Source organism: Rhipicephalus sanguineus, unplaced genomic scaffold (assembly GCF_013339695.2).
Source record: "Rhipicephalus sanguineus isolate Rsan-2018 unplaced genomic scaffold, BIME_Rsan_1.4 Seq320, whole genome shotgun sequence".
Classification (NCBI taxonomy): domain Eukaryota; kingdom Metazoa; phylum Arthropoda; class Arachnida; order Ixodida; family Ixodidae; genus Rhipicephalus; species Rhipicephalus sanguineus.
Window position 1 is genome coordinate 33,383 of NW_023615010.1, and position 22,753 is coordinate 56,135.

The window sequence follows — 22,753 nt, forward strand, 5'->3', positions numbered from 1 at the left end:
TGTCATGTGGTCGCACGTATGTTGGGCAATCTGGACGGTGCGTAAACGTTCGCCTTCGTGAACACCATTCTTCGTTGAAATGCAGGCCAAGCAGCCACCTGTCCCTTCACTGCGCAGAGTGCAAATGTACCCCGTTTTGATGACACAGCCATATTATTTCAGAATGGCGATCAAACAGCTAGAGAGGTAGCCGAAGCGTTTTTCATTTCACGGTTCAAAGATAAGTGCATAAGCCACCCATCTTTATCCCTGTCGGATAAGGAAATAGATTTGCTGGTCTCAGGGCTGTGACTGGGAAAGTGAGAATTTTCGTCTTTTTGAATTTTTTGTTTTTGCTGTCGGACGGAGTCACTGCGCATGACCAATTGTTGTTGTATGTATATGTGTGTTTCCGAAAAAATAAACGTCAGTTGAAAGTTAGCGCCTGTATCGTCTCTCTTGCCTGTGTCCCTGTGTTTTTGCGCTATTGCACTATGAATTCGTACCAACTAGCTCGGCTTTCCGTACTATTGCAAATATTAAGTCGACGTGATTCTTGGAATGGCGGTCCAGAAACCTCGTGCTATTTTATGCCAAGGGAGTGTTATTTTAAAATAAAATCACGTTTCAGTGGTCCGCATCGCATTAGCGCATTCAATCACCGCCTGAAATCAGACTTCATACGTCACTGCTGCCGTGCCCAACGTTGCCCGCCTTTACTGCACGGCCGCCGACACTAGTAGCGGCAGAGCGAAAGTAGCAGGACCCACAACAGCAACAACGGCCATCAAAGCCATCGAAGCTTGCTGCAATCGCCGCAATGGATGTGGACGGAGAACTTGAGAACGAGACATTGGCTTGCGACGCTGGGCTCCAATTCAGCGACTTGAGCCCCGATGAACGCAGTATGCTGAGGGCTCGTAGTGCCGGCGTCGTTGCATGCGGCATTTTGTCGAACTTTCTGTCACAGCGACTTTCACGAGCACGCAAACACACGCGGCAGTACGCGATCCCAAAACTACCACTGAGACGCGACCGCGTGAGCGAAGCGGGCGCCGGGCGAAGCGCAGTTCGGCGAAAACGGAACCTTTGAACCACGCGCGCCGTTTCCCATGGCAACGCCACAGAAGTTCTTTTTTCCCATGAATCAAACGGAAACAACAACTTAATGCTGTGGTGCGCAAAGGAACGAAACATGAAGGAAGGCAAACGAAACACGCCGTTGTGTGTACATGTGCCTTTAACACGGGTCATCTAACCACACATATATATATGTTTGGTGTTTCAATAAATTTTCAGTTGATAGTTTGCGCCGTGTTTCATTTGCCTTCCTTCGTGTTTCGTTCCTTTGCGCACCACAGCATTAAGATGAGTTACCAACTCGCCCAGCAGTCCGTACTTCTCAAGGAAACAACAAACAGCATTTTATTACGTCTTTTGATGCACGGAAGGTTCTTTTTTATTGCTGCTAGTTGATTACTAGTGATTTATTGTAGGCAGACTCTCATACGTCATCGGGATCACTTTGAAAATGTCTCACTCGTGGCGCTCATCACGTGGTGCATTTAGCTTAATTTTCGGCAAGTAGGGCACTGCTGTTGATAATATTGCCATTTTAGAAGTTGTCATACATTGAGCTTTCATTCTGACATAAATTGTTATTGCCTTTAGTGTCCCTTTAACTTATAAGTAACTCCTCGTAGCGAGCTGACATCGAATGAATCAGATTCTGATTTGCACTCACGTGGCGATTTCGAGGAATCGCGCTAGACTCCGTCAGAGAAACTGGCGCCCACTTCCATAGCGCAAGCGAACTGTGCGGGCGCGCACTGCAGAAAACTGTATGGTTGTGCGCGTGTCCGGAAAGCGAAACAAGTCTGAAACCTATAATAATCCTTCGTTTTTAGCCAACGAGACAGAGGCGGTTTTTGCAACTCCCAAAACAGGAACCGCAACCAGAGCGGCATCGTTTGTGTCAGTCAGTGCCTGCACGGAGACGGCAAAATCAGGCCCTGTGAGTAATAACCGAGAGAATAACAAAGCAAGAATCTCTCAAGTAACCCTTTGAGATTCTAAACCAGACTGCCATCAGTTTTTTGTCAGCACAAGAGGCTGGGACTACCCGAATGACGAAACCGAAACTCATGCGACCGGATGCTCAAGCAGTAGCCGGTGCACCGCTGTAGTAAAGCTTTAAAAAAAACAGAGACATTGATTCAGCAAAATATTCCATCTATTCCCACAGTGTGGCAGCACATGTCAAGCAAGAAAAATAATCGAACAAGGCGCCCGTTTTAAGCATACTAGCGAAGGCGTACATGTACGTCATTGACCCTGAAAGGGTTAAATACCCCTCGCAGAGGTTCATCATTACAGCTGCTGCTGCTTTCTCAACTGGCACACTCCCTCATAGGGGTTCATCGTTGCAGCTGTTGCCACTTGCTTAACTTTCAATCCCTCGTAAGGGTTCGTCGTTACAGCCTTCTGCTACTTTTTCAAGTGTCACACTCTCTTGTAGAGGTTCATCATTACAGCTGCTGCTACTTTCTGAACATGTCACAATCCCTCATAGAGGTTCACCGTTACAAACTGCTACTACTTTCTGAACTGTCACAATTTCTCAATTAAGAAGCAATGTGACAGGGCACCCTTTTGGAAATGCTGCCTGATTGAGCTTTATTCTCACTTGTTGAGACTCAAGTCCCGGGAAATTTCACAAGTGTGTATAAGCAACTGGACAGTTATCAGTGCTTCATTAAGCACTGAGGAACAACTGAGTTGCGGGGGCATTCCTGAAATGACAGAAATGTCTCGTGAGAGGCCTGGCGGATTTTGTGAGCCAAGCGTGGGACTGTAGTTTTTAGAAATAAATAAATAATATATAAAGCAGCTAGTGGAATTCACCACAGATGCACTTTTTAATGCTGCTAACATGTGCATCTTGAATGAAAACAGCATCAGAAGATGAAGACAAGTGTTTGTCCTTTTGCACGGTTTTTCATTCAAGATGAATCCACACCAACTCTCCCAACAATCGTTTCTAATGCTGCTGTGTCATTCAGTGAAAGCAACTAGGCTTTTATGGTAATGTTAATGGTTTCAGGGCTTAAGTTGTCTTAATTTTTTTGCCTATACTTACAAGTATTTCGTTTGGACGAGTGCCATTATTGTAACACGGTCCTCTCTTGTTGGCAGCTTTGTTTGCTTGCTGGGTTGCTTGTGTATGTGCATGCACATGCTCAATAAAGGATGCTTGCTTGCGCTTAAAGGGAGTGTTTTGTCTGCAGACGAGTTAGCCTATCGTTCCTCTACTCTAAAGATAGCCTTCGTCGAGAACTGTTTGACACAAGCTGCTTGTATTGTGTGAGGGCATGGGCGGATAGGTTGGTGGACTGTGGTCGCAGGACGACCAACGCAAAGTGGTTGAGATGATGTCGGCCTACCCTGGAGACCAGTGTGTGGTGCAAACACTTCAAGAGGCATCACCCATGCCTCTGGCCGCAGCTGCTGCCACCACTCCGGCACGTAGTGACAGCCACTGCATCGGTGGGCAGTTCCTCGCAGCACTCGCCTCATCAGGGGGCACCGCTGGGCAACACCAGAACATACGCGACATGGACATCATCCACGTATGTCAGTGGAGAAGGCCACTTGTTTGCTAGTTTGTTTTTCTCATTTGTTTCTGTTCTACATGATAAAATGGAAAGATGCTCATTTTGAGTTCTCTTGACAAGAACTTGAATGGGCTTATCAGGAGTATGGCAGAAGAATGCTTTGCCATTCTAGCCTGCTTCAATATTGCTGGTCAAGAAAAATTTGTGTTAATACTGTGTAAGTGGACATAAACGAGCCACTCCAAAAAGTGCGTGTCCCCAATAGCAATATAACATCGTGGTGTGCACTATGCAGCTTAACCGAATGAATTATGATAAAATGCAACACAAGGTATGCATGTGAAGGCCAGCCTCTGTTGCTCTCGTTTTGGGTGTGCAATAATGTGTCTCACCATTTCTTGGCAGACAAGGCCATGCACCAAAAGAGCTCCAATTTCTGCGTTATTTTGGCCCATTAGTTTCAAACTAATGCTCGCATTGCTTTATGTATGTGACATGACCTGTTGGCATCATAGTATTCTTTCAAGATGCATTTCTTGGTTATTTTGGTGCTTCTGGAGTGACTGGAGCCGCCCAGGGAAGAAGCAAAGCCACATGTTGCTAGAGGTACGGAGGGTAGAACTAGTATACCACCGGTGGCAATGGCATATGCCCAGCCGGGTGAGAGATGCTTTGCAAAGGAGGTCTGCTGCTGTACTTTAAAGTGCGTTGTACTAAATACTAGGTTTTTGCGTGTGATGGCCCGAGTATGCACCACGGTGCGACCGCCGGCTGATGTGAAAGGCACTTTGTTACTTTATTTTGTGAGGTCTAGGAGCGGCACTCGTGAAACATTTGGACACATTGCATGCTGTAGTATAACAACATTTAATATTATTACCTTTTACACACTAGTGTTATCTTGCAAATAACTACGGTAACATGACAAATAACAACTTAATGTAATGCCAATGCAACACATACAACATAATGGGAAGATGTAGCGTGAATGCGGTGTAACCAATGTGGACTCTGCATGGGAGTCCGTGGGACCACGCCGCGGACTCCCTGCGAAAGAACCAGCAGTGCCAAACCCAAAAGGCCCAAAGTGCGCTTCCTCATGATATAATTTATAAACGCTGATCCATCTCACACACACTTGACCAGCGCACTTTCTGGTGCCTTTATACTCCTGTATAGACCGTTGCATCGGGCGAAGAGGACCGGACTGGCAACCAGCACTTTCCTTTCTGGCTTGTGCGCGATGGCGCGGAGTGTGCGGGCTGGTGCTTGGATGAGTGGCGTTTTCGAGCAATTTTTGCGTGTTTTAGGTCGACCTGCAGATTTTGTTCTCTTTTATTGCGATATTAGCCAGCAAAAGGTCAACGGGAAACCACTGTGCCGTTTTGGTTGTTTCTAACAACTAGAGCTAAAAGGAAACTGCTGTCTGAATGAGTATGCGACGTGCATCACCAAACGCGAAGTGTTTGCGGTGTGCGTACTCTTCAAGGTACATCGTTTGTGTTGCGTTACAGGTTCAAATCGGCAAGTGCTGCAATATATCTGAAGTCCCAGTGTTCCACGCAGTCAAATGTCAATCAGATACGGCAGATTTGCGAACAAACATAAGCGATCAAGTACGGCCCTGTCCGGTTAAGTGCAAAACACCTAAGTACCACTCGAGTAGCCACCTGAGTTGCTTTCGCTTCGTTTTATTATTACATTTATGATAAGTTTGTCTAACAATTAGCTTCATAGCGCGGCTCAACACAGTGATCGCTGCAGTTGATGTATACGGGTATTAGCAGATGAGAAATCCCTCACTTTGCAGCGGGTAAGCTGGCATCATACATTTAATTATTGCTCTGTGCAAGCCTTGTAAAAACATGAACATGCAACGAAGAACATGAAAAGGGCATGGCGAGATCTTGTCGTGAGGTTGCAACTTAGTAGGGGGGGGGGTATCGTATACGATGAACGATATGAAAGCCGAATAGCAAAAAAAAAAAAAAGAACTGTCGCATCGTGTGTAGAACATGACAAATTTTTACGTGGTCAGAACCGTGTCTGATAAGTTGCACAATGATATACAACATAGTTGATTCTCTACTCAGCGCGATACAAAAACCACGTTGTTATGCTGCCTAATGTTTCTTGAACTGCCAATTTTGCTGCTTAGCTTTGCGAACAACAGCACGAATTTCGCAAGAACAGTACATATGGTATGCGAAGTTATAAAAACAACAACAAAAAAAAACGTGAACCACCTTCGATGCCGATCAAGGGCTCGAGCCGGGCGCGCTTCGTGCCTCACTGGCAGAAGAAAACTCTAACCATCTTTATCTCATTGCCGCCGAAATCCAATCAAATATCACGACTCTTAAACGAAAATGAAAAAGAAGCATGCGGCATGTCAACATCAGCATTGTTTTATGTACCAGCACCTCCCTGTAAACAGCTCTAACTTCGTCCACACCAGGGCAATAACGAGCGAGTAATAAGCAGTCGCTTAAAAGTTGAGAAACAAGATAGGCAAGTTTGTGAGCAACAAACAGATGCCGCGCCATGAAATCAAGACTGCGTGTTCAGCACGACCGCATGTACTGAGGGGGGTTCGCTCTACGTACGGCTGGTGCAGAAGCCTAGCTCCGGTCCCAGCCGCAAATAGTCGTACCGTGCAGGGTCAACGTCCCCTTCCCGTAGCGCGAGTCATCGCAGCTACGACGGGTTCGGGCGAATAAGGCAACAGGCTAGCACACAAGCAACACTTTATTGCTACGTTAGCAATAACGCGTAAATGTCGTTAGAGGGATAGTCCTGTTCGTAGAAAACAAAGGGTAACGCTTACACCTTCGGTCGATGTTCGGCTGGCGGGTCTCGGGGCGGTGAGGTGTTACCTGCAGGTCAGCAGGGCACGAGAGACCTTCTGTCTCTGCCCGGTTTGTTTTATTCCTCCCGTGTCCCTCCCCACCGCGAGGGTTGTTTCCCTCGCAGGGTGAGTTCCCTTTCCCGCGAGGATTGGCGGAAGAGTGGCGGGAAAGATGGGGTTGTCCGAAAAAGGCGACGGTGCTCCCTTCTAGTGGTCCCTCGGCTTCCGCCGTCAGTCGCGATCGCGCCAGCCTTAAGGAAAGGAAATGGGCGCGCGTGCTCTCCCACAGTACGAGCGGTCGTCGGTGAGGCAGCATAAACACACCGTGAATGAAAAACCAAACTAAAAGATACAGTCCAAGAAACAATTTCATTGTATACCCTAAGAGTGACGGAACTTGCTTGCCCTGCTAGAACGAATCGAAAATATTGCGTGGTTTTCCAACAGATAGTGCCGAAATATATGACATCGACCACTTACGACATGTTCGCGCATACAAACATACATTAGCATCCTAATTGGCTTATCAGATGCCAGAGATTATGCTAACATGGTACGGCAAGGTTCTGATCAAGAGAGTAGCCACTGCGGTGGACGTGGTGCGGCTGATGAACAAAAGTGGGGGTCTATGCTGGCCATGGTGGTCACATTTGATGGAGGTGAAATGCTAGAGGCCCTTGAATTAAATTAGATTCACATTAAAGAACCACAGGTGGTTGATAGTCTATCCAGACCTCCACTATGGCGTTACGTCATAATCATGTCCATGGTTGTGGCATGCAGGACCAGACAAATTATTAATTTAGTGCTGAAGGCTTGTAGACATTCGGTATGAGGGTGGTAAGATACACAAGAGAGTAAGGTAAGCATGAGCTTTAAAAGGACAATACAAAAAAGGTGTACAGTGGAACCTCCATTAGTACACGGCTTTGATGGAACCACGCAAGACCGTCGTATAATGCAGTGTACTGTTGCATACGGCTACTTTGCTGAAGGCACTACCACGTTCAACGAGTCGTTGACGTGCTGCTTCCCGCGAGCCACGCCTAAAGTATGATTTTTCTTTGCTCAAAATTGACAAAACCGAAAAAAATTCGCACTATACTTCTAGCCTGAGATTTCATTCTATTTGTGCAAAAACATGGCATGGATGACTTTGGAATAAATAGATATTTAATTGCAATTTAATTGGGAATAATTACTATAACACACATAAATTAGCGTATTATGACATTGTTTTTGTTGTAATAGAATGTCGAATGCCTTGAAGTAACGTAGATGATTTGACGCAGTGACAGACAGTTCTTCATAGTTGGTCTAAAAGGGTTAAACAGCAAGCAATGTTATATGCCGGTGAGAAGATCTAAGACGTTTATTGTACACAGCAATGCTTTAGCAACTGAGAAATAAGGTAAATGTAGAACACAATTGGCGTCACCAGTGGGACGTTCTGGAACACAAGCCTAATGACCTAGTAGGGCCTCAGCACAAATGATCACGATACTCACACTATACCTATGGGAAGGAAGAACCTTCCAGTGCATTACAACATGGCATGAAATGTAGCTTGCACACATGGGAAAAGGAACCCTGGAGAACAAGGCGAGCTCTGTGTTTGCCTAGCTGTACTCTGCTGTGGCTGTGAAGTGCGGCCATGGGGAATGCTCTCGGAGGCTGGCAGAGGGAATAGCACCATGGTCCCTAATACTCTTTACTGGTCATGAAACTCCCGCGAAAGTTTCATATAGCGACAAAAGTGGCCACCAGAGGGGCCACCGTAAGCAGAAGGGCATTGATCTGCCACGCTTGGTAGGGCAGTTGAGCGTTCGTGGAAGCGTTTGCCGTCAACTACACTTGTTAAATATTTTCCTTCTCTCTGTTTTCGCTAATGAATCATAGCAGTGATTAGTATGTCAATATGGTACATGATGCGCGTTGTCAAATTGCCCAAGTCATTCAGCTGGCAATGTTTTGACTGAGGGTGTCTGTCAAGTGACGCGTGTGTTCGTGACGTTCCTACATTTCTCCGATTCCAGCATTGTCACTTTCAGGCTTAAACAGAACACTGTGACTGGTCTTGATGACTGACAGGTTCACATACTCTACGCTAGAGGTTGCGGAGTACCCGTGCTCTGGCTGCACGTAACGCTCAGTTTCGGACTAATTGTTACTTTATTCTATAGGGCATCACGAATCTGCAAATAGAAGTTCGTGTGCCAATAAACAAGCCTGTCAATCAGGCTAAATTGGCAATAATAGCTTTGAAGTACCTCTTGAGGGATATCGTTAGTGAAACATAGCTTTAAAAATCAAAAGCGCAGATTGAGGTACCACAAAACGGAGAGGGATGCACCTGTTGTTTTCCTTTATTAATACGAAAGTGTTTTATGCCGGGGTCCACCACGGCTCCACTGACGTATTTCCATCACGGATATGACGTTGTAAAATATAAAGACTAACAGTGGGCAAAGAAAAAAACCACAAGAAAAAGTTCCGTCACCGGGAATCGAACTTACGACCCCTTGCTCCACAGCGCGTAGCGCGAAACGATTCAGCCACTGATAGCACGCTCTTCTCAATGCTAACGGCGAGCTATTTATATACACCATTTGCCGGTGGCAATACTCGGAGATCCGTGTTACAGCGTGTTTTCGTTATCAGTAGCGAGATGGCGCGAAGGGCTCGAAGAGCGCGCTTTAAAAGTCGCCGCCGTTGAGACGAGCGCCCGCCTCTACACAGGGTGTGTCGCTCGTGCGTGCGTTTATCTCATGATCGCGGTGGTTTGTACGTCTTGCGTTGAGATCACGAAGGTCACTTGGCCCACTGCAGCGGCCGCTTTTGTGAAAGGAGCGCAGTGCTCACGCAGAAGTTACAAATGTGACAGTTCACTCTAATCCTGTGTATGTTCGTTCCGTGTGTCCTTTCTGCTTGAGCAGCGCATTGCAAGTTTAGAGCTGCTTGCCGTTCTTCGCGTGACAATACAATTTGTAGCTGTAGCATTCATTCCTTCGCCCTTGGGGCGAAAGAATGCACAACAAACGCTCAACAACGTCAGTGAAGACACGTTTCACTTTCGTGTTATACCGATTCCTATGACAGAGGGATCCCATGTTTTTTTTCTTTGGTCGCGCTTTTGATTTTGAAGATTAAAAAAAACAATGAAGTGAAACTGCTGATACTGCTGTTGCTAGATATAGGCACTATGTGCGATTTTCAAGCGAAAGGTTTGATTTTACGCATGCAGATTTCATAACACTGTCGAGTTCTAATATGCGCGGCTCTTTTTTTTATCCATTCCCATATACTATCGCAATGATCACAAGTCTTAAGTTGGCGTTCCAGTTAGCCACCCTGTTCCTTCTATGTAAACACCAGCGCAAATCGAAATCAACCTGGTGCTTCTATGAACCCAGTTATTCAGCTTAAACTAATCAATTATCCATAAAACTGCATTACTCTTTTTGAGCCTTTCTAGAAATTTTCTCGATTCAGTGACAGCACCAACAAACAGCACTATCAAAGTAAAACAAAATTGCATTTTGGCCACGGTATCACCGTGTTTCTATCATTGTCCAGTTTCTATCATTATCCAGTTTCTATCATTATCCAGAAAGCAAACGCACACACTCCGAACACCGCACTTCACATAAAACTCCAAACACTCACACACACACACAATTCTAGGCACGGCGTCTTCCACCGGTCTTGGTCGATCTCGAGGCAGTGAAACGATGTTTCCATTCACTGTGCACACATCCGTACGTACAATGTCACTTGCCTCGAAATGTTTTTCACACACGCGAACGTACTTGGAGTCGAATGAAAATCCGACAGTCTCCTGTTGCGAGATTGCACGTTTCCACCTGTCTCGTTGTTCTGCGTCGGCTGGTAAACAAACAGCGCGACTTTTTCATCGATGCCCTTGTATCCCGAGCGACAGCCCGGCATACAGCAGGGTTGGTCATCGCTGTCATGACGAGGTGACCGCGAAAAGAAAAAAAAAAGGGGTGCAACCAGCACAAACAACACCACTCCTAATGGTGGCCAGCAGCAGCCGGCTTCCTCGTCCCCCTTCTAGCTACGCCAGCGCCACGGCGCGGATAGTGGGGGCGGTATATGAAGCTTTCCCATTGAGTTACGTGGGAGTTCCATGACCACTAAAAGTATTGAGGGACCATGATAGCACTAACAGCATGATTGCCTTTCAAATTAAGCATTTTCTTGGCAGGAAACAAGCACTATGAGGTTTCTGGAATGCTATTTCAACAATCCACGGTGATGAAATATTTGCCTTTAGTCTCCCTTTCAAAAAAGGTCATCTAACATGCACCCTTGTGAAAAAAAAAAAAGCACGAAAACGAAACCGGCAACAGCCTCTTGTCAGAGGAGTCAGATGCAGTGTCAAAGTGGTGAATGAGCACATTTTGTGAAGAGTTCACATAGATTCATTTCGTGTGTGACAGCGATTCATGTGCATCATCTGATTGTAACCGAGAGGAAGTGGTGACGTGCCACTTCAGTTATGAAAGCTCACTTCAAAGAAAAGTTTTTTGCACGTCACAGAGAGCTGTGTTGTTTTTGCATGCTCGAGTCCTGTGACCAGTAGCACAAGCAAAAATGTCGTACTTTTCCTAGCTCACTTAAAAAAGCCAAATTAATCCTGGTTTTTAAAAAGGCGATGGACGTTTATAAAAAAGGTGATGTTTATTAAAGGTAATGTCAGGTAATGAAAGGGCAGAGGTCCTAAATTGTAGACCTATTTCTATTTTGTCTTCTATTAGTAAAATTATTGAAAATTTATTTCCGACATTTATTACAAGCTGCCTTAATAAATAATTTGTTGAATCGCCAATTTGGTTTCCATTCGTATAGCTAAACCAACTAAGCACTGCAGCTATATTAACCAATTACTTGAGGTATGTGGCCATCCTTAAGAAAAACTTTAGATTTTAAATGCGAAGCATTCCTTAGTAAACTTCTGCGACTTTGAGCGTATCTATCTATCTATCTGTCTGTCTGTCTGTCTGTCTGTCTGTCTGTCTGTCCGTCCGTCCGTGTCCGTCTGTCTATCTATCTATCTATCTATCTATCTATCTATCTATCTATCTATCTATCTATCTATCTATTTATCTGATCTATCTATCTATCTATCTGATCTATCTATCTATCTATCTATCTATCTGTCTATCTATCTATCTATCTATCTATCTATCTATCTATCTATCTATCTATCTATCTATCTATCTATCTATCTATCTATCTATCTCTATCTATCTATCGATCCATCCATCCATCCATCCTCCATCCACCTGCGACTTTTTGCTCTCCTGACCATTTCGTTAATGGGATGTATGCCAAAATTGGTATAGCAACACATGACTGTATGATGAACATAAATGACAGGTCATAACATGTAGATCATGACATGCTTCTCATGTACTGCATAATTTACATGCCACGATCTTGGTGCTCTTGCGGCCATTTCGTTAAATTGATATACACCTAAATTGGCACGGAGTGAGAAGAGTGTATGGCGAACATAAGTGACAGGTGGTAACATGACAAACATGACATGCAGTTCATGTACAGCATGATTTACATGCCATGCTCATGCGCTCGTGGCCGATTCGCTAGCTTGATATGCACGAAAATTGGCTTTGCGTGATGCGACTGTATGATGAATATAAATGACAGGTGGTAACATGAAAATCATGACTTTCATGTCACGTGGGGCATGGTTTACAGGCCATGCTCATGGTCCGCTCATGGCAGTTTCGCTTGCTTGATATACACCAAAATTGGTATTGAGAGACGCGACTGTACGATGAACATAAATGATGAGTGGTTAACATGACAATCATGGCATGCGTTTCATGTACAGCATGATTTACATGCGACGCTCATGGTGCACTCGTGGCCGTTTTGCTAGCTTGATATACACCAAAATTGGCATTGCGTGACGTGACTGTACGATGAACATAAATGACAGGTGGTAACATGAAAATCATGACATTGATGACGTGTATGGTATGATTTACGTGACACTGTCTTGTTGCCTTTCCTGTGGCTTTGTCAAGTGGATATATATAAAATTGGAAAATTGGTGTGGCATGGTATGAGTGCGTGGCGAATATAAATGACAGGTAATGCATTGTATATACCAGAATATACGTGTAATTACCATGGTATATACCAGATTGTACATGCATGCAGCATGCATGACAAACATGCGATATATAGTGCACTAGATGTCATGGCATAAATGACTTCATTTGCCTCAAAGACAAACAAGGTGATGTACGCAGCTCCTTACTGGCTGCTTCGCATTACATCGATTCCCACAGTGCGTGGAACGGCCAGATCTTTTTAATCCAGATATTAGTTATATATTATTTTGTAATGAGCAGTTATTTAGGACATCTAAAAGGAAAGAAAGCTAGTCAAACCAAAAAGGATATTTATAATAATAAAAATTTCTCGAAAATTGGGTGTTATGCCCGTTGTCATAACTAAGAAACACATGGTGCAATTCAAAAGTGGCTTAGTATAAGTGCAGTGAGCTGTGCACTGCGCAGTGAACTAGGATAGGGTGGCTAGGATGGGGAGGTGTGACGACTGGCCTCCGTAGGCTGGCCCGAAGACACGTTCCTGCCGCGCGATGGCGCTGCGGGGGGGGGGGGGTTCTCGCTTCATCTACTTACCTCTGTGCGGGCAAATGATTTGGGCGCGCTCTTTCTCCACTGCAGTGCTTGCAATGCTGACGGGCATTTTGTTTAGTGTTATAGACGTCCAGAGAACTTTATGAAGTCTTTCACTGCTCTCATTTCATTTGGCGTGTAATTTACAAGTGCCGCAGCCGATACAGCAGGGGTGTCAAACACGCGGCCCGCAGACCTTTTGCTAGTGGCCCAACCCGCAGATGACTGCCTTTCCTCATATTTTTTATTTTATTGAGAAGTATATTCATGAGCTACACAGACATGAATGGACTTTCATGATGGTACCCCATTCAGTCACCATGTGTGGAAACAGAACTTATTTCAAAATGGGCATTCGCATTTCTGACATTCTGGAGATCAATGTGTTTCAGAAATGACCTATATATGAGATATGGGGAAGGCCTTCTTTCATATGGCAATGTTAGCTGACATTATGTTAACTCCCCTCCTCGTTTTAATTGAGGGAAACTAAATTTGCGACTGCGACCCGCTAGCTGAGGTGAGCTTGAGACCCCTGCGACAGAGTGCGGGCTTTTGCGACCACCTCTTGCGAGGTTGGTGCACTTGTGTCCTGCGAAGTATTTACAGGAATCGCTACCGAAGGCCAGTAGGTTGGAAAACCCTGCATGTGTCGCTCGCAGATCAATGACATATTTGCGACTGTAATAGTACTTTAAAGATAGGAAGTCAACGCAGATTTTTTCTGCAATGCGGTAAAAGATTGCGATAAAGTACAAGACTGGTGCCTTCATACGAGTTTATTCAAAACAGTACATTCAATGCAGAACATTAAAATATTACGTAACACAGGATTAACCCTATTGGCTTTGTTTTCAGTAGCACGCTAGTTCCGCCCTCTGAGCAGAAAATGAACACATGTAATGCAGCAAAACATGGCAAGCGATCTTGTTTGAGCAGCTCAATGCACCCTGCAGCCGATCCGTGGCACATATGGGCTGCTAGACGCAAAAAATCCTTTAATATTTCTGGGTGCAGGCGCGCAGTGCTCAATGCACTAGTTAGCCTGTCTTCAAGGGTCTGAATTAGGAATGTACCACTGTTTACAAGCTTCTGCTAGCAAATATTGCAGTACGCTTTCTCGTGTCACAAGGCAGGCATTCTTGCAAGCGTTGCAATATGAGTTCAAAAGCTGCGCGTCCTAGCTGCATATCCCACAATGCAGTAAACCATACGGGCATCACTGTGTTGGTCTACATAGTCTACACGGTCAATAGCAACCTCTTCTGTTTCGACAGGCAGTGTCCTCCAAAGGTGCTTCTTCATTTTCAAGAAGCAGGTGGTCTTGGGAAAGCAGGGCCTCCAAAAGTCAGGGGACACATCTCCTCCCAGCCGATCCGTGGCACATATGGGCTGCTAGACGCAAAAAATCCTTTAATATTTCTGGGTGCAGGCGCGCAGTGCTCAATGCACTAGTTAGCCTGTCTTCAAGGGTCTGAATTAGGAATGTACCACTGTTTACAAGCTTCTGCTAGCAAATATTGCAGTACGCTTTCTCGTGTCACAAGGCAGGCATTCTTGCAAGCGTTGCAATATGAGTTCAAAAGCTGCGCGTCCTAGCTGCATATCCCACAATGCCAAGCTATTTGCCAAGCTATAGAATCTTGGCAAAGAAGCGACCAAACCTCAGCCTTTATATATGCTTATACATGTACGAACGTCATACCTTGCAAGGTACGACGTTCGTGCTTTTTCGAAAACCGCAGAATTGCCTTGCAATGCCTTCTCAGCCCTCGGTATCGTACGTGCCCACTTTTAAAATTCATCTTTGCAGGCAGCTTCACAGAAGAGAGACACTCAAATTTCTCCGCAGTACTTGTAGCCACCGTCGCAACCTGGCACAAAACACCACCTTTGCGTTTTTTTCCCTCGGTGGCATTCTTCAAAGTGTTCAGGGAATGACGACATCCGCGCGCTCACCCCACCTGCTTTAAAGAATCAGGAAATGCAAGAAAAGCAGGCCGCAGTACACTGACCACGAGAGCAAACTTGCACTGCTCCGTGACCTACAAGACACAAGCAACACTTGCTCACGAACTGCAGATACCCACGGCGCCCCGACTGATGCGCCGAATTTCCCCCCAGTGGCAAGAACGTGCATCGGGGCCTCGCTAGGCAATGGTGGCGGCACCAAGGTGGTCACACCTCCCCATTCTAGCCACCCTAACTAGGATAATTGCAGTATCTGTAAGCTCAATTGAATTACTATAAAAAAAACTGAAAAACATTGCATCCTGCACAGGTGAGTGTATAAAAACATAGTACCCCAAATTTCATGCATAAATACTTGTGCGACTGCATAACACAAACTCTCGGTTTAGAGGAGAATATGTTGAAGATTTTCACTGATTGTCCAGTACGGTATTGGAGCCGTGCTCAGCCACCCATTGCCAGACGCAACCGAAGCTCCGGTCGCCTTTTATTCACGAACTTTGTTTCCCGTCGAGAGGAACTATGCCCAGATCGACGGGGAGGCACTTGCTATTGTGGCAGGTGTGAAGAAGTTCCACGATTGTATGTATGACCACCCATTTGAGATTCGCACAAACTGTAGGCCAGTGCTTTAGCACTGCTCGGGTTGTTCATTCTTGACAACCAGAGGCCACAAATGTTGTTGCCACGAATGCTGCGTTGGTCCTTTTTTCAATGGCTGGCAGTATACTCTAATCCACCGGTGGGGGCAGCAGCTGGTCCACGAGAAGGGCCTCAGCAGGCTGCCTCTGCCGCAACCGCACCAGGATGATCCTGAGCCGGCAGAGGTAGTTGTGTTATTGAACACGATTCCAGAGCCTTGCTCCGTGCTGCAGACATAGCCACCTGTGCTTTGAAAGATCGCATCCTTTCCCATGTGCTGAACTGGACGGGGAAGGGCTGGCCAAGGGACCGTGTGAGCACCGAATTCGCGTCATTCATTTCACGTCAGCATGACCTGTCAGTTCCCAAGGGCTCCTTGCTGTAGGGCAAAAGGGTGGTGGTGCCTAAAATGTTATGCTTCTGTGTACTTAAAGCTCTGTATGCAGGACACCCAGGCATCGTCACGATGAAGAAATTAGCTCGGAGCTAGTGTGGCGGCGTGAAATGGATGCTGCCATAGAAGAATGGGTTCGCCGATGTGAGGCGTGCCAGGAGACGCGGCCAGAGGTGCCCCGAGGACCCCACCATTGGGAAACCACCCGGGCGCCATGGTCGCAGCTGCATATTAATTTCACCAGGCCCCTTCAAGGTCAGACCTTCCCGGTGGTGGTTGGTTTGTATTCCAATGGCTCAAGGTCATTAGGGTGTCATCGATGACATCAGTCGCCATGGTTGGCGTCCTGCGGAGGCTGTTTGCAACGCATGCACTGCTGGACGTGGTTGTCCCAGGTAACGGGGCACAGTTTGCACCCCCTGAATTAAAGAGTTTCCTGAATGCAAATCCGATCCATCTGGTTACATTGGCACCTTTCTACCCTGCCATGGATGTTCAGGCTGAGAGAATGGTTGCGGATGACGAAGGAAGCCTTGTCTCAAATCATCTGCAGAAACTGGCAAAGGAGACTGGCCGATTTCCTGCTACAGCAGCACAAAACCCCACACACGACACAGGTCGTCACCGGCCGAACTTGATGGTCCTTTCGATTGTGAATTTGTCAACTGTGCTGCACCGGCTGCACTAGACAGAGCTCCAGTCTGGTCTTCCCGGCTGACAGCACCTCCGTGCCCATCCCACGGACGTTCCAGCCAAAAGATCTTGTCTTCACTTGCAACTAAAGTCAGGGTATGTCATGGACTGCTGCAGTTACCTTGAGAGCCGTCGGGCCAGTGTCATATGAGGTCGTGTTACCAGACAGCCAAGTGCTTCACGCCATGTGGACCAGCTTCTGCATCGAGAGCCACGCAGCTACCACAACACCGGAACCGGCGGTGCCAGAATGGCAACTAGAGAGTGATCCTGCAGAGCTCTCTGCAACCAATGGGTAGAGCCACGGAAATTCTGAAAATCAAGAAGTTGTCGAACAGCAACCTGCAGAAGTTGGGCTTCATGGTGATGCGTCTGCACAACCAGCGTTGACCAAGGAAGTTCAGGAACCGGTCATGGAGTCGAGGGAGCCATCTTCCACACTCGTGCAGCTGTGCTTGCGTCGTTCACAGAGAGTTGGCAACGTTCCACGAAATTGAGATGTTATGTTTTAGCATTAGAGGATTGTTAATATGTTCTATCTGAAGGGGGTAGGGGTGTTAGTGTGCAGCTACGTGTATGGATGGTTGAGTTCATGGGCACCCTGCTGTTGTGCTGTGACGTCCGAAAGTGATTAAGAGTGCCACAGCAAGATGGCTGACACTTTTTGAGTTGCATCGAGCAGCATGTTGGCATGTCCTCGCTTCCGCGATTTAATAAGCGCAAAGCTGTGACTGTCGCATTCCCACAGTAGTCACTTATGTATTTCAACCTGCAGGTAGAAATACAGAAGTGACTACAGTATTCAATGTGACACTTTGTGTGCAGGTTTTGAGTAAAACTCATATATAAATATTAAACAAATTCATGAGTCAGCATCGTCACGAATGTGATGGTGAGAATAGTGGATTGATGACTGCCACATTGGTGACACTGGAGTTTCGAGCAAAAACGCCTTCATCCTGTAATCAATCTAGCGTCGATAGTACCGTAAAACCTTTGGCTGCATGCATCTTGGTAATTCTATGATTAAAACATGAAACGGTCCGCCTTAAAACGAAACGTTCCAATGTTTCGTTCCTCTGAGGTTCTTTCATCGGTGCTTACTATTGACAAGTATATTCGAAAAATATTCGATATTTCGAGTATTTACTATCTGATTCGAGCACCGAATCAAATAGAACGCTATTGAATTTGTTATTCGATATTTTCTAATATTCGCACCCCTAGTGTTTTATGTTACTGCCCCCTTACACTTGTTACTACTACTGCCTTGCGCAAGCCGCGCCAGAATGTCTGGGAACGTTCCAGATTATTTAGGATTATCTGTTAAGGTTGAGCGTGGAAACGTGAACAGCTGAGTCTATTCTGGACCTAACGTGGCCACCAGCAATAAGGCTGGAATGTTCAATGGCGCATGTATAAACGCCGACGCACCTTACCGCCGAGCAGTTTTTCGATGGCCGACACTCTGTTTGCTGCTATCAGTGCACAGTGTGTATTGCTTGTAGTTTGACTTTCCGTTTCCCGGCCACAAGTTCTTCCCAATAAAGAGTTTCATCTTGGACAAGCCGAATGCGGCCTGCGTCCACGTCATGACCCCGTGACATCTGGTGGAGGTGCTGGGTTTGCTCACTGGCTCACTGGCTTTGCTAGTCACTTGTTTAGTGGAGCTGTGCATGCATTTTGATTAATTTGTTTGTTCCTTTGTTTTATTAGTTTGTCATGACTATTGCATATTGTGTAAGAAAGTAGCCAAGAAGAACAACCGTTGCTTGATTGCTTGAGGAGATCGCTGGCCCCATCTCTCGGTGCTCGCATAAACAAGGCAACAAGGCTTTTACCTAACATGTGCCGTTTAACAGGTAGACACCTTTGTACACTACCTCTCACATAACCAAACAGTTACGGGACGCAGGTATGTCTCAAACACACAAAAGCAGACATCTCTGCATTGTTACAATAAAGTTTGATCTGTTTTGGCTAGAGCTGTGCAAATAGCAAAATTTTGGGTGCGAAGCGAATTCGGATATTGAAGTGTGAGTGCGAATCGAATCGAATATTTTTCTAGTATTTCTCGAATATTTCTAGAAATTTTTCGAATACTTCGAAGCGAAATGGCACAAAAAAAGTTGCAGACAAATTCGTAAGCATATTGTTATGAGATAGCAGCATGAAAGTGTTTCTTTTCGCTAGGTCGATGAAGCACTGGCGGGGTGGTGTTTCATAGTTGCCTTATCAAGAATGAGGCAATGTAGAGGCCGAATTCTATTTATGTACATGATTTGGTGCCACCAAAGTTTTGCCGACAACACTTTACACGTGATGGGCAAAGATGCTATTTCCTCAGCCTCTCCTATTCTCTCAACTTCTGTGGAAGCCCAACTGACGTGGCTAACAAGGGTGTGCTCCCTTCAAGTCTGGAGTTCCAAATCTGCCTTGTAGACGTCGATATATAGAACATCAGAAATTTTGGATGCTGAAAAGGTTCGGCGTCTGATTTTTCGGACTTCCGGCCCAAAGTAGCATCAATTGAGCCCCCAATTCTGCCACAGCTTTCATCTCTATGTTGGAACCAGCGTTTTCTTGAGCTAATACATTTGCGACCGTAGCGGAGCTTGAAAGGCAGCTTTGCCGCAATACGTGGGTGTGATGAGGTGAAGCATATGACGTTGACCGTCTTTATAAAGTTCAACCGTAACGGAGCTTGAAAGGCAGCTTTGCCGCAATACGGGGGTGTGGTGAGGTGAAGCATATTGAAAATCTAGGGACCACTTTCAATCGGACGTTGACTGTGTCTTGGCAAAGTTCGACCGTAACGGAGCTTGAAAGGCAGCTTTGCCGCAATACGAGTGTTAATGACGTGAACATATTGAACTCTGAAGGGGTCACTTTCAATCGGACGTTGACTGTACTTGTTTTTGGGAAGTTTGAATAGTTCAAATAGTAAAATTCCAGTGCAAATCGAATCGAATAGCAAACACTATTAGAAAAATATTCGAAATTTCGAAATTCGCACACCCCTAGTTTTGGCATACTCCTCGCTTATTTAGTTCCGAAGGGATGAAACATCCACATTGAAGGGGCCTGTGCGATGCCAGGAACTTCAAGTGCCCCTTGCTTCGTTGTGAAGTCCCTGAGTGTGATGGAATTACTTTGCTCATGGTGCTTCTCACTGTCATCAGAAAGCAGTGATAGAAAAACAGGACACAAATGAAGTTGTGTTCATCTAACTTACCAGGGTGAGAAATTGCACCTTTGCTCCCATGGCCTGTTCTACCGTTGTGTAGCCAAGCATGCTAAAGGCTGCACCGCCATTGCAACAGGCAACAGTAATGAATATCGCAGAGACCGCGCACTTGGTTGTGATTTGCCTGACGGGCGATTCACTTGACGGTGTATTGTAGTGATAGAAGTGGGACCACTGTTGGGGCTATGAAGTTTCATCGTCCGAAGATGAATTGCTTGCGTCTTTGCTTTCAACAAAGTGACACCATGGCATCATAGCAAAACATGCAAAGCAGGCTGCGGCAGCAAAACAACGTTCACAGACCAAGTCTCTGGCAACATGAAAAGTGGAGCGAACACAGTGAAGCAACCTATCATTATACAGCTGGTCGCAAGGGACAAGAACCAATGATTCTGCAGTTTTTGCAAGTGATGTGAAATACCATTTTAGTGGGAGCTCTTCAAAGAAGACTGAGCTGAGTGGTTGTTGTGGCCTATTTTTCGTTGCACATTGTTGTGACCTAGCCACATTACACTTGGATATGTACACTAGTCGCTCTGTACTCATCAACAGTTTGCTGCAACACTAAACTTGGTGACAGCGCACGGATACCCTAAGTGACAATAATGCTCTTGCCATTGCACGCCATCAGAATTTACTTAAATACCTGCGTACAATTCTGCACTGCGAGCTTGTGGTTCTGTCCTAGCGTTTTGCTGAGACTATTGATGTGTGCAGGTGCAGTGGTGTGATCGACAACTACGAGACTGCGGAGGGGGTGTCGTTGCCACGGAGCACACTTACAACCACTACCTGCGGCACTGCGGGGAACACAAGCTGGAACCCGTCAATGCCGCTTCCTTTGGAAAGCTCATCCGTTCCGTTTTCCTCGGCTTGCGCACACGACGCCTTGGCACTCGGTGAGAGTCATAGCTTCTGCCCTCCTCTTTTCGTGAGGTGACCAGCTGTGCATGAGCTTACTTGATTCATTTTGTCATTGCATATACAAAACAGCAACGTCAAAGGGCCAGCAAACAACCCCTAGGTTGAAAAATTTTAATGAACAGAAATGTGCGCACTTTTGCTATGCGAACATGCTGCCGCAATGATTTGCGAGTATGTGCTCTAATAAGGAAATTACAGAGGTTAGAAGATGCGTTTCAGCTGGTTTCAAATTTTCGCGCGGCCTCACCACCCTTCTCCACCACAGGGAGGGGAAAGCGTAGCCCGTCGTCGTGACTCCGCCCACTTCGGCAACGTGACACGACGTCGGCAATTGACGTCATTGTCGCATGTGCTCCGAAACTTGACGGGCAGTTTTAGGCCCTTTTCGGTGTTTCTAAACCTTTGTGACGGTTCACAATGCAGCAGGAATGTGGTGCTTGCTTACCAAGACAACGAAGGGGCGCGAGAGAAAAGCGTGGAGAACCCTGCTTGCTGCGCATACAATGGGAAAACCAAGCAAGCGCGACCCGTCCAAGCTATTCCCCCTCCTCCCCGCTCGATTTGCAGCCGACAATGCTTCCTCCACATGTTGTTCATGTTGAAGGCGAAGTGCGGCAGGTGCTATCAGAGATAAAGTGTGAAGAATATATGCACGACAGCTGCGTGGCCGAAACTGCATCGCCGCAGGGCCAAGAAACAAGGTGCAGTTTCGTAGCGGTGGGTGGAACAGGAACAGACGTTAACTTGTTGAGACCTGGTTTAGACCATAGACCAATTGACGAGGCCTCTGGTACGTCAAGTGCCCATGGGCAAGTTTGCGTTACTGCACGTTACGAGGGGGATAGTTCAGGCGAAGGAAAGATGCGCGAGAATTGTTTTTCGAAATGGAGGGTCTGCGCGGCCACAGCGCTGTAATATTCAGTAAATGTGATCGCCGCAGTTACTGTATGAATTCGCGAGCTTGTTTGGGGGTGTAAAAAAAAAAAAGTCGGATCCTGTTTACTGGCCCTTTAAGAGCCCAAGATGGCTGCTTAGACGCACTAACAAAATTGCATATATACAAATATGGCAGCAGCAACCCTAGAACATGTTTACTGAAAACCAAAAAAAGACGCGTACCATCAAGGAAAAAGTAAGGACCGGACAGAAAGGGCGTCACTCGCAACTAACTTTATTCCCAGAACATCAGCGTCATATATAACCACAGCGACCCTGCGCGCGCACATCGCCTCAACCGCTCGTCAAAAACGTCAAATCTTGTCCTCATCGAATGCAGGAAAGTTTCAATAATCAGGTCACGAGGCTGTATTCAGCGGCTACCCTGGTTTTGTCGTTGTTGCAGTCTCGGAAACCCTGCTTCAGAAACTGAAGGGATCGAGAAAGAAATAGGCAGCCGATGGAAAAAAGGCCCATGGTTATGCCACATGTGCACAAGGTTGCTCACAACCTTAAGAATGTGGCCAACAGGTACAAGGTACCCTTGGTGTTCTCGGCGCCCCGCAAGTTGGCTAGCCTGTGCCCACGCATTTCTTCTGCACCGAGGCCCTCCCGTGTGGGGGAAGAGGCACGCAAGGCCTTTTGTCGCCTGCTCGGTGGCGTGGTGTACGAGATCCCGCTTAGTTGCGGTAGGGTATATATCGGCCAAACAGGCGGTGCATAAACGACAGGATGAGGGGCACGAACTTTCGGTGAAAAATAAACTTTCAGCACATTTGCCTGTGCATTGTGGTTCCTGCAAGTGTG

At 46.2% G+C, this 22,753-nt stretch overlaps 1 protein-coding gene across 1 annotated transcript in view; it reads left to right on the top strand.

Annotated features, from left to right (window-relative positions):
- The window catches only part of LOC119377023 (transcription factor RFX3-like), a 258,351-nt gene that overhangs the window by 22,751 nt on the left and 212,847 nt on the right, over positions 1 to 22,753 (top strand). Inside the window, 4 exon segments of the mRNA XM_037646658.1 lie at positions 3,384 to 3,608; positions 18,702 to 18,754; positions 20,804 to 20,862; positions 20,865 to 20,985. Coding sequence (XP_037502586.1) covers positions 3,384 to 3,608; positions 18,702 to 18,754; positions 20,804 to 20,862; positions 20,865 to 20,985 — 458 coding nt within the window.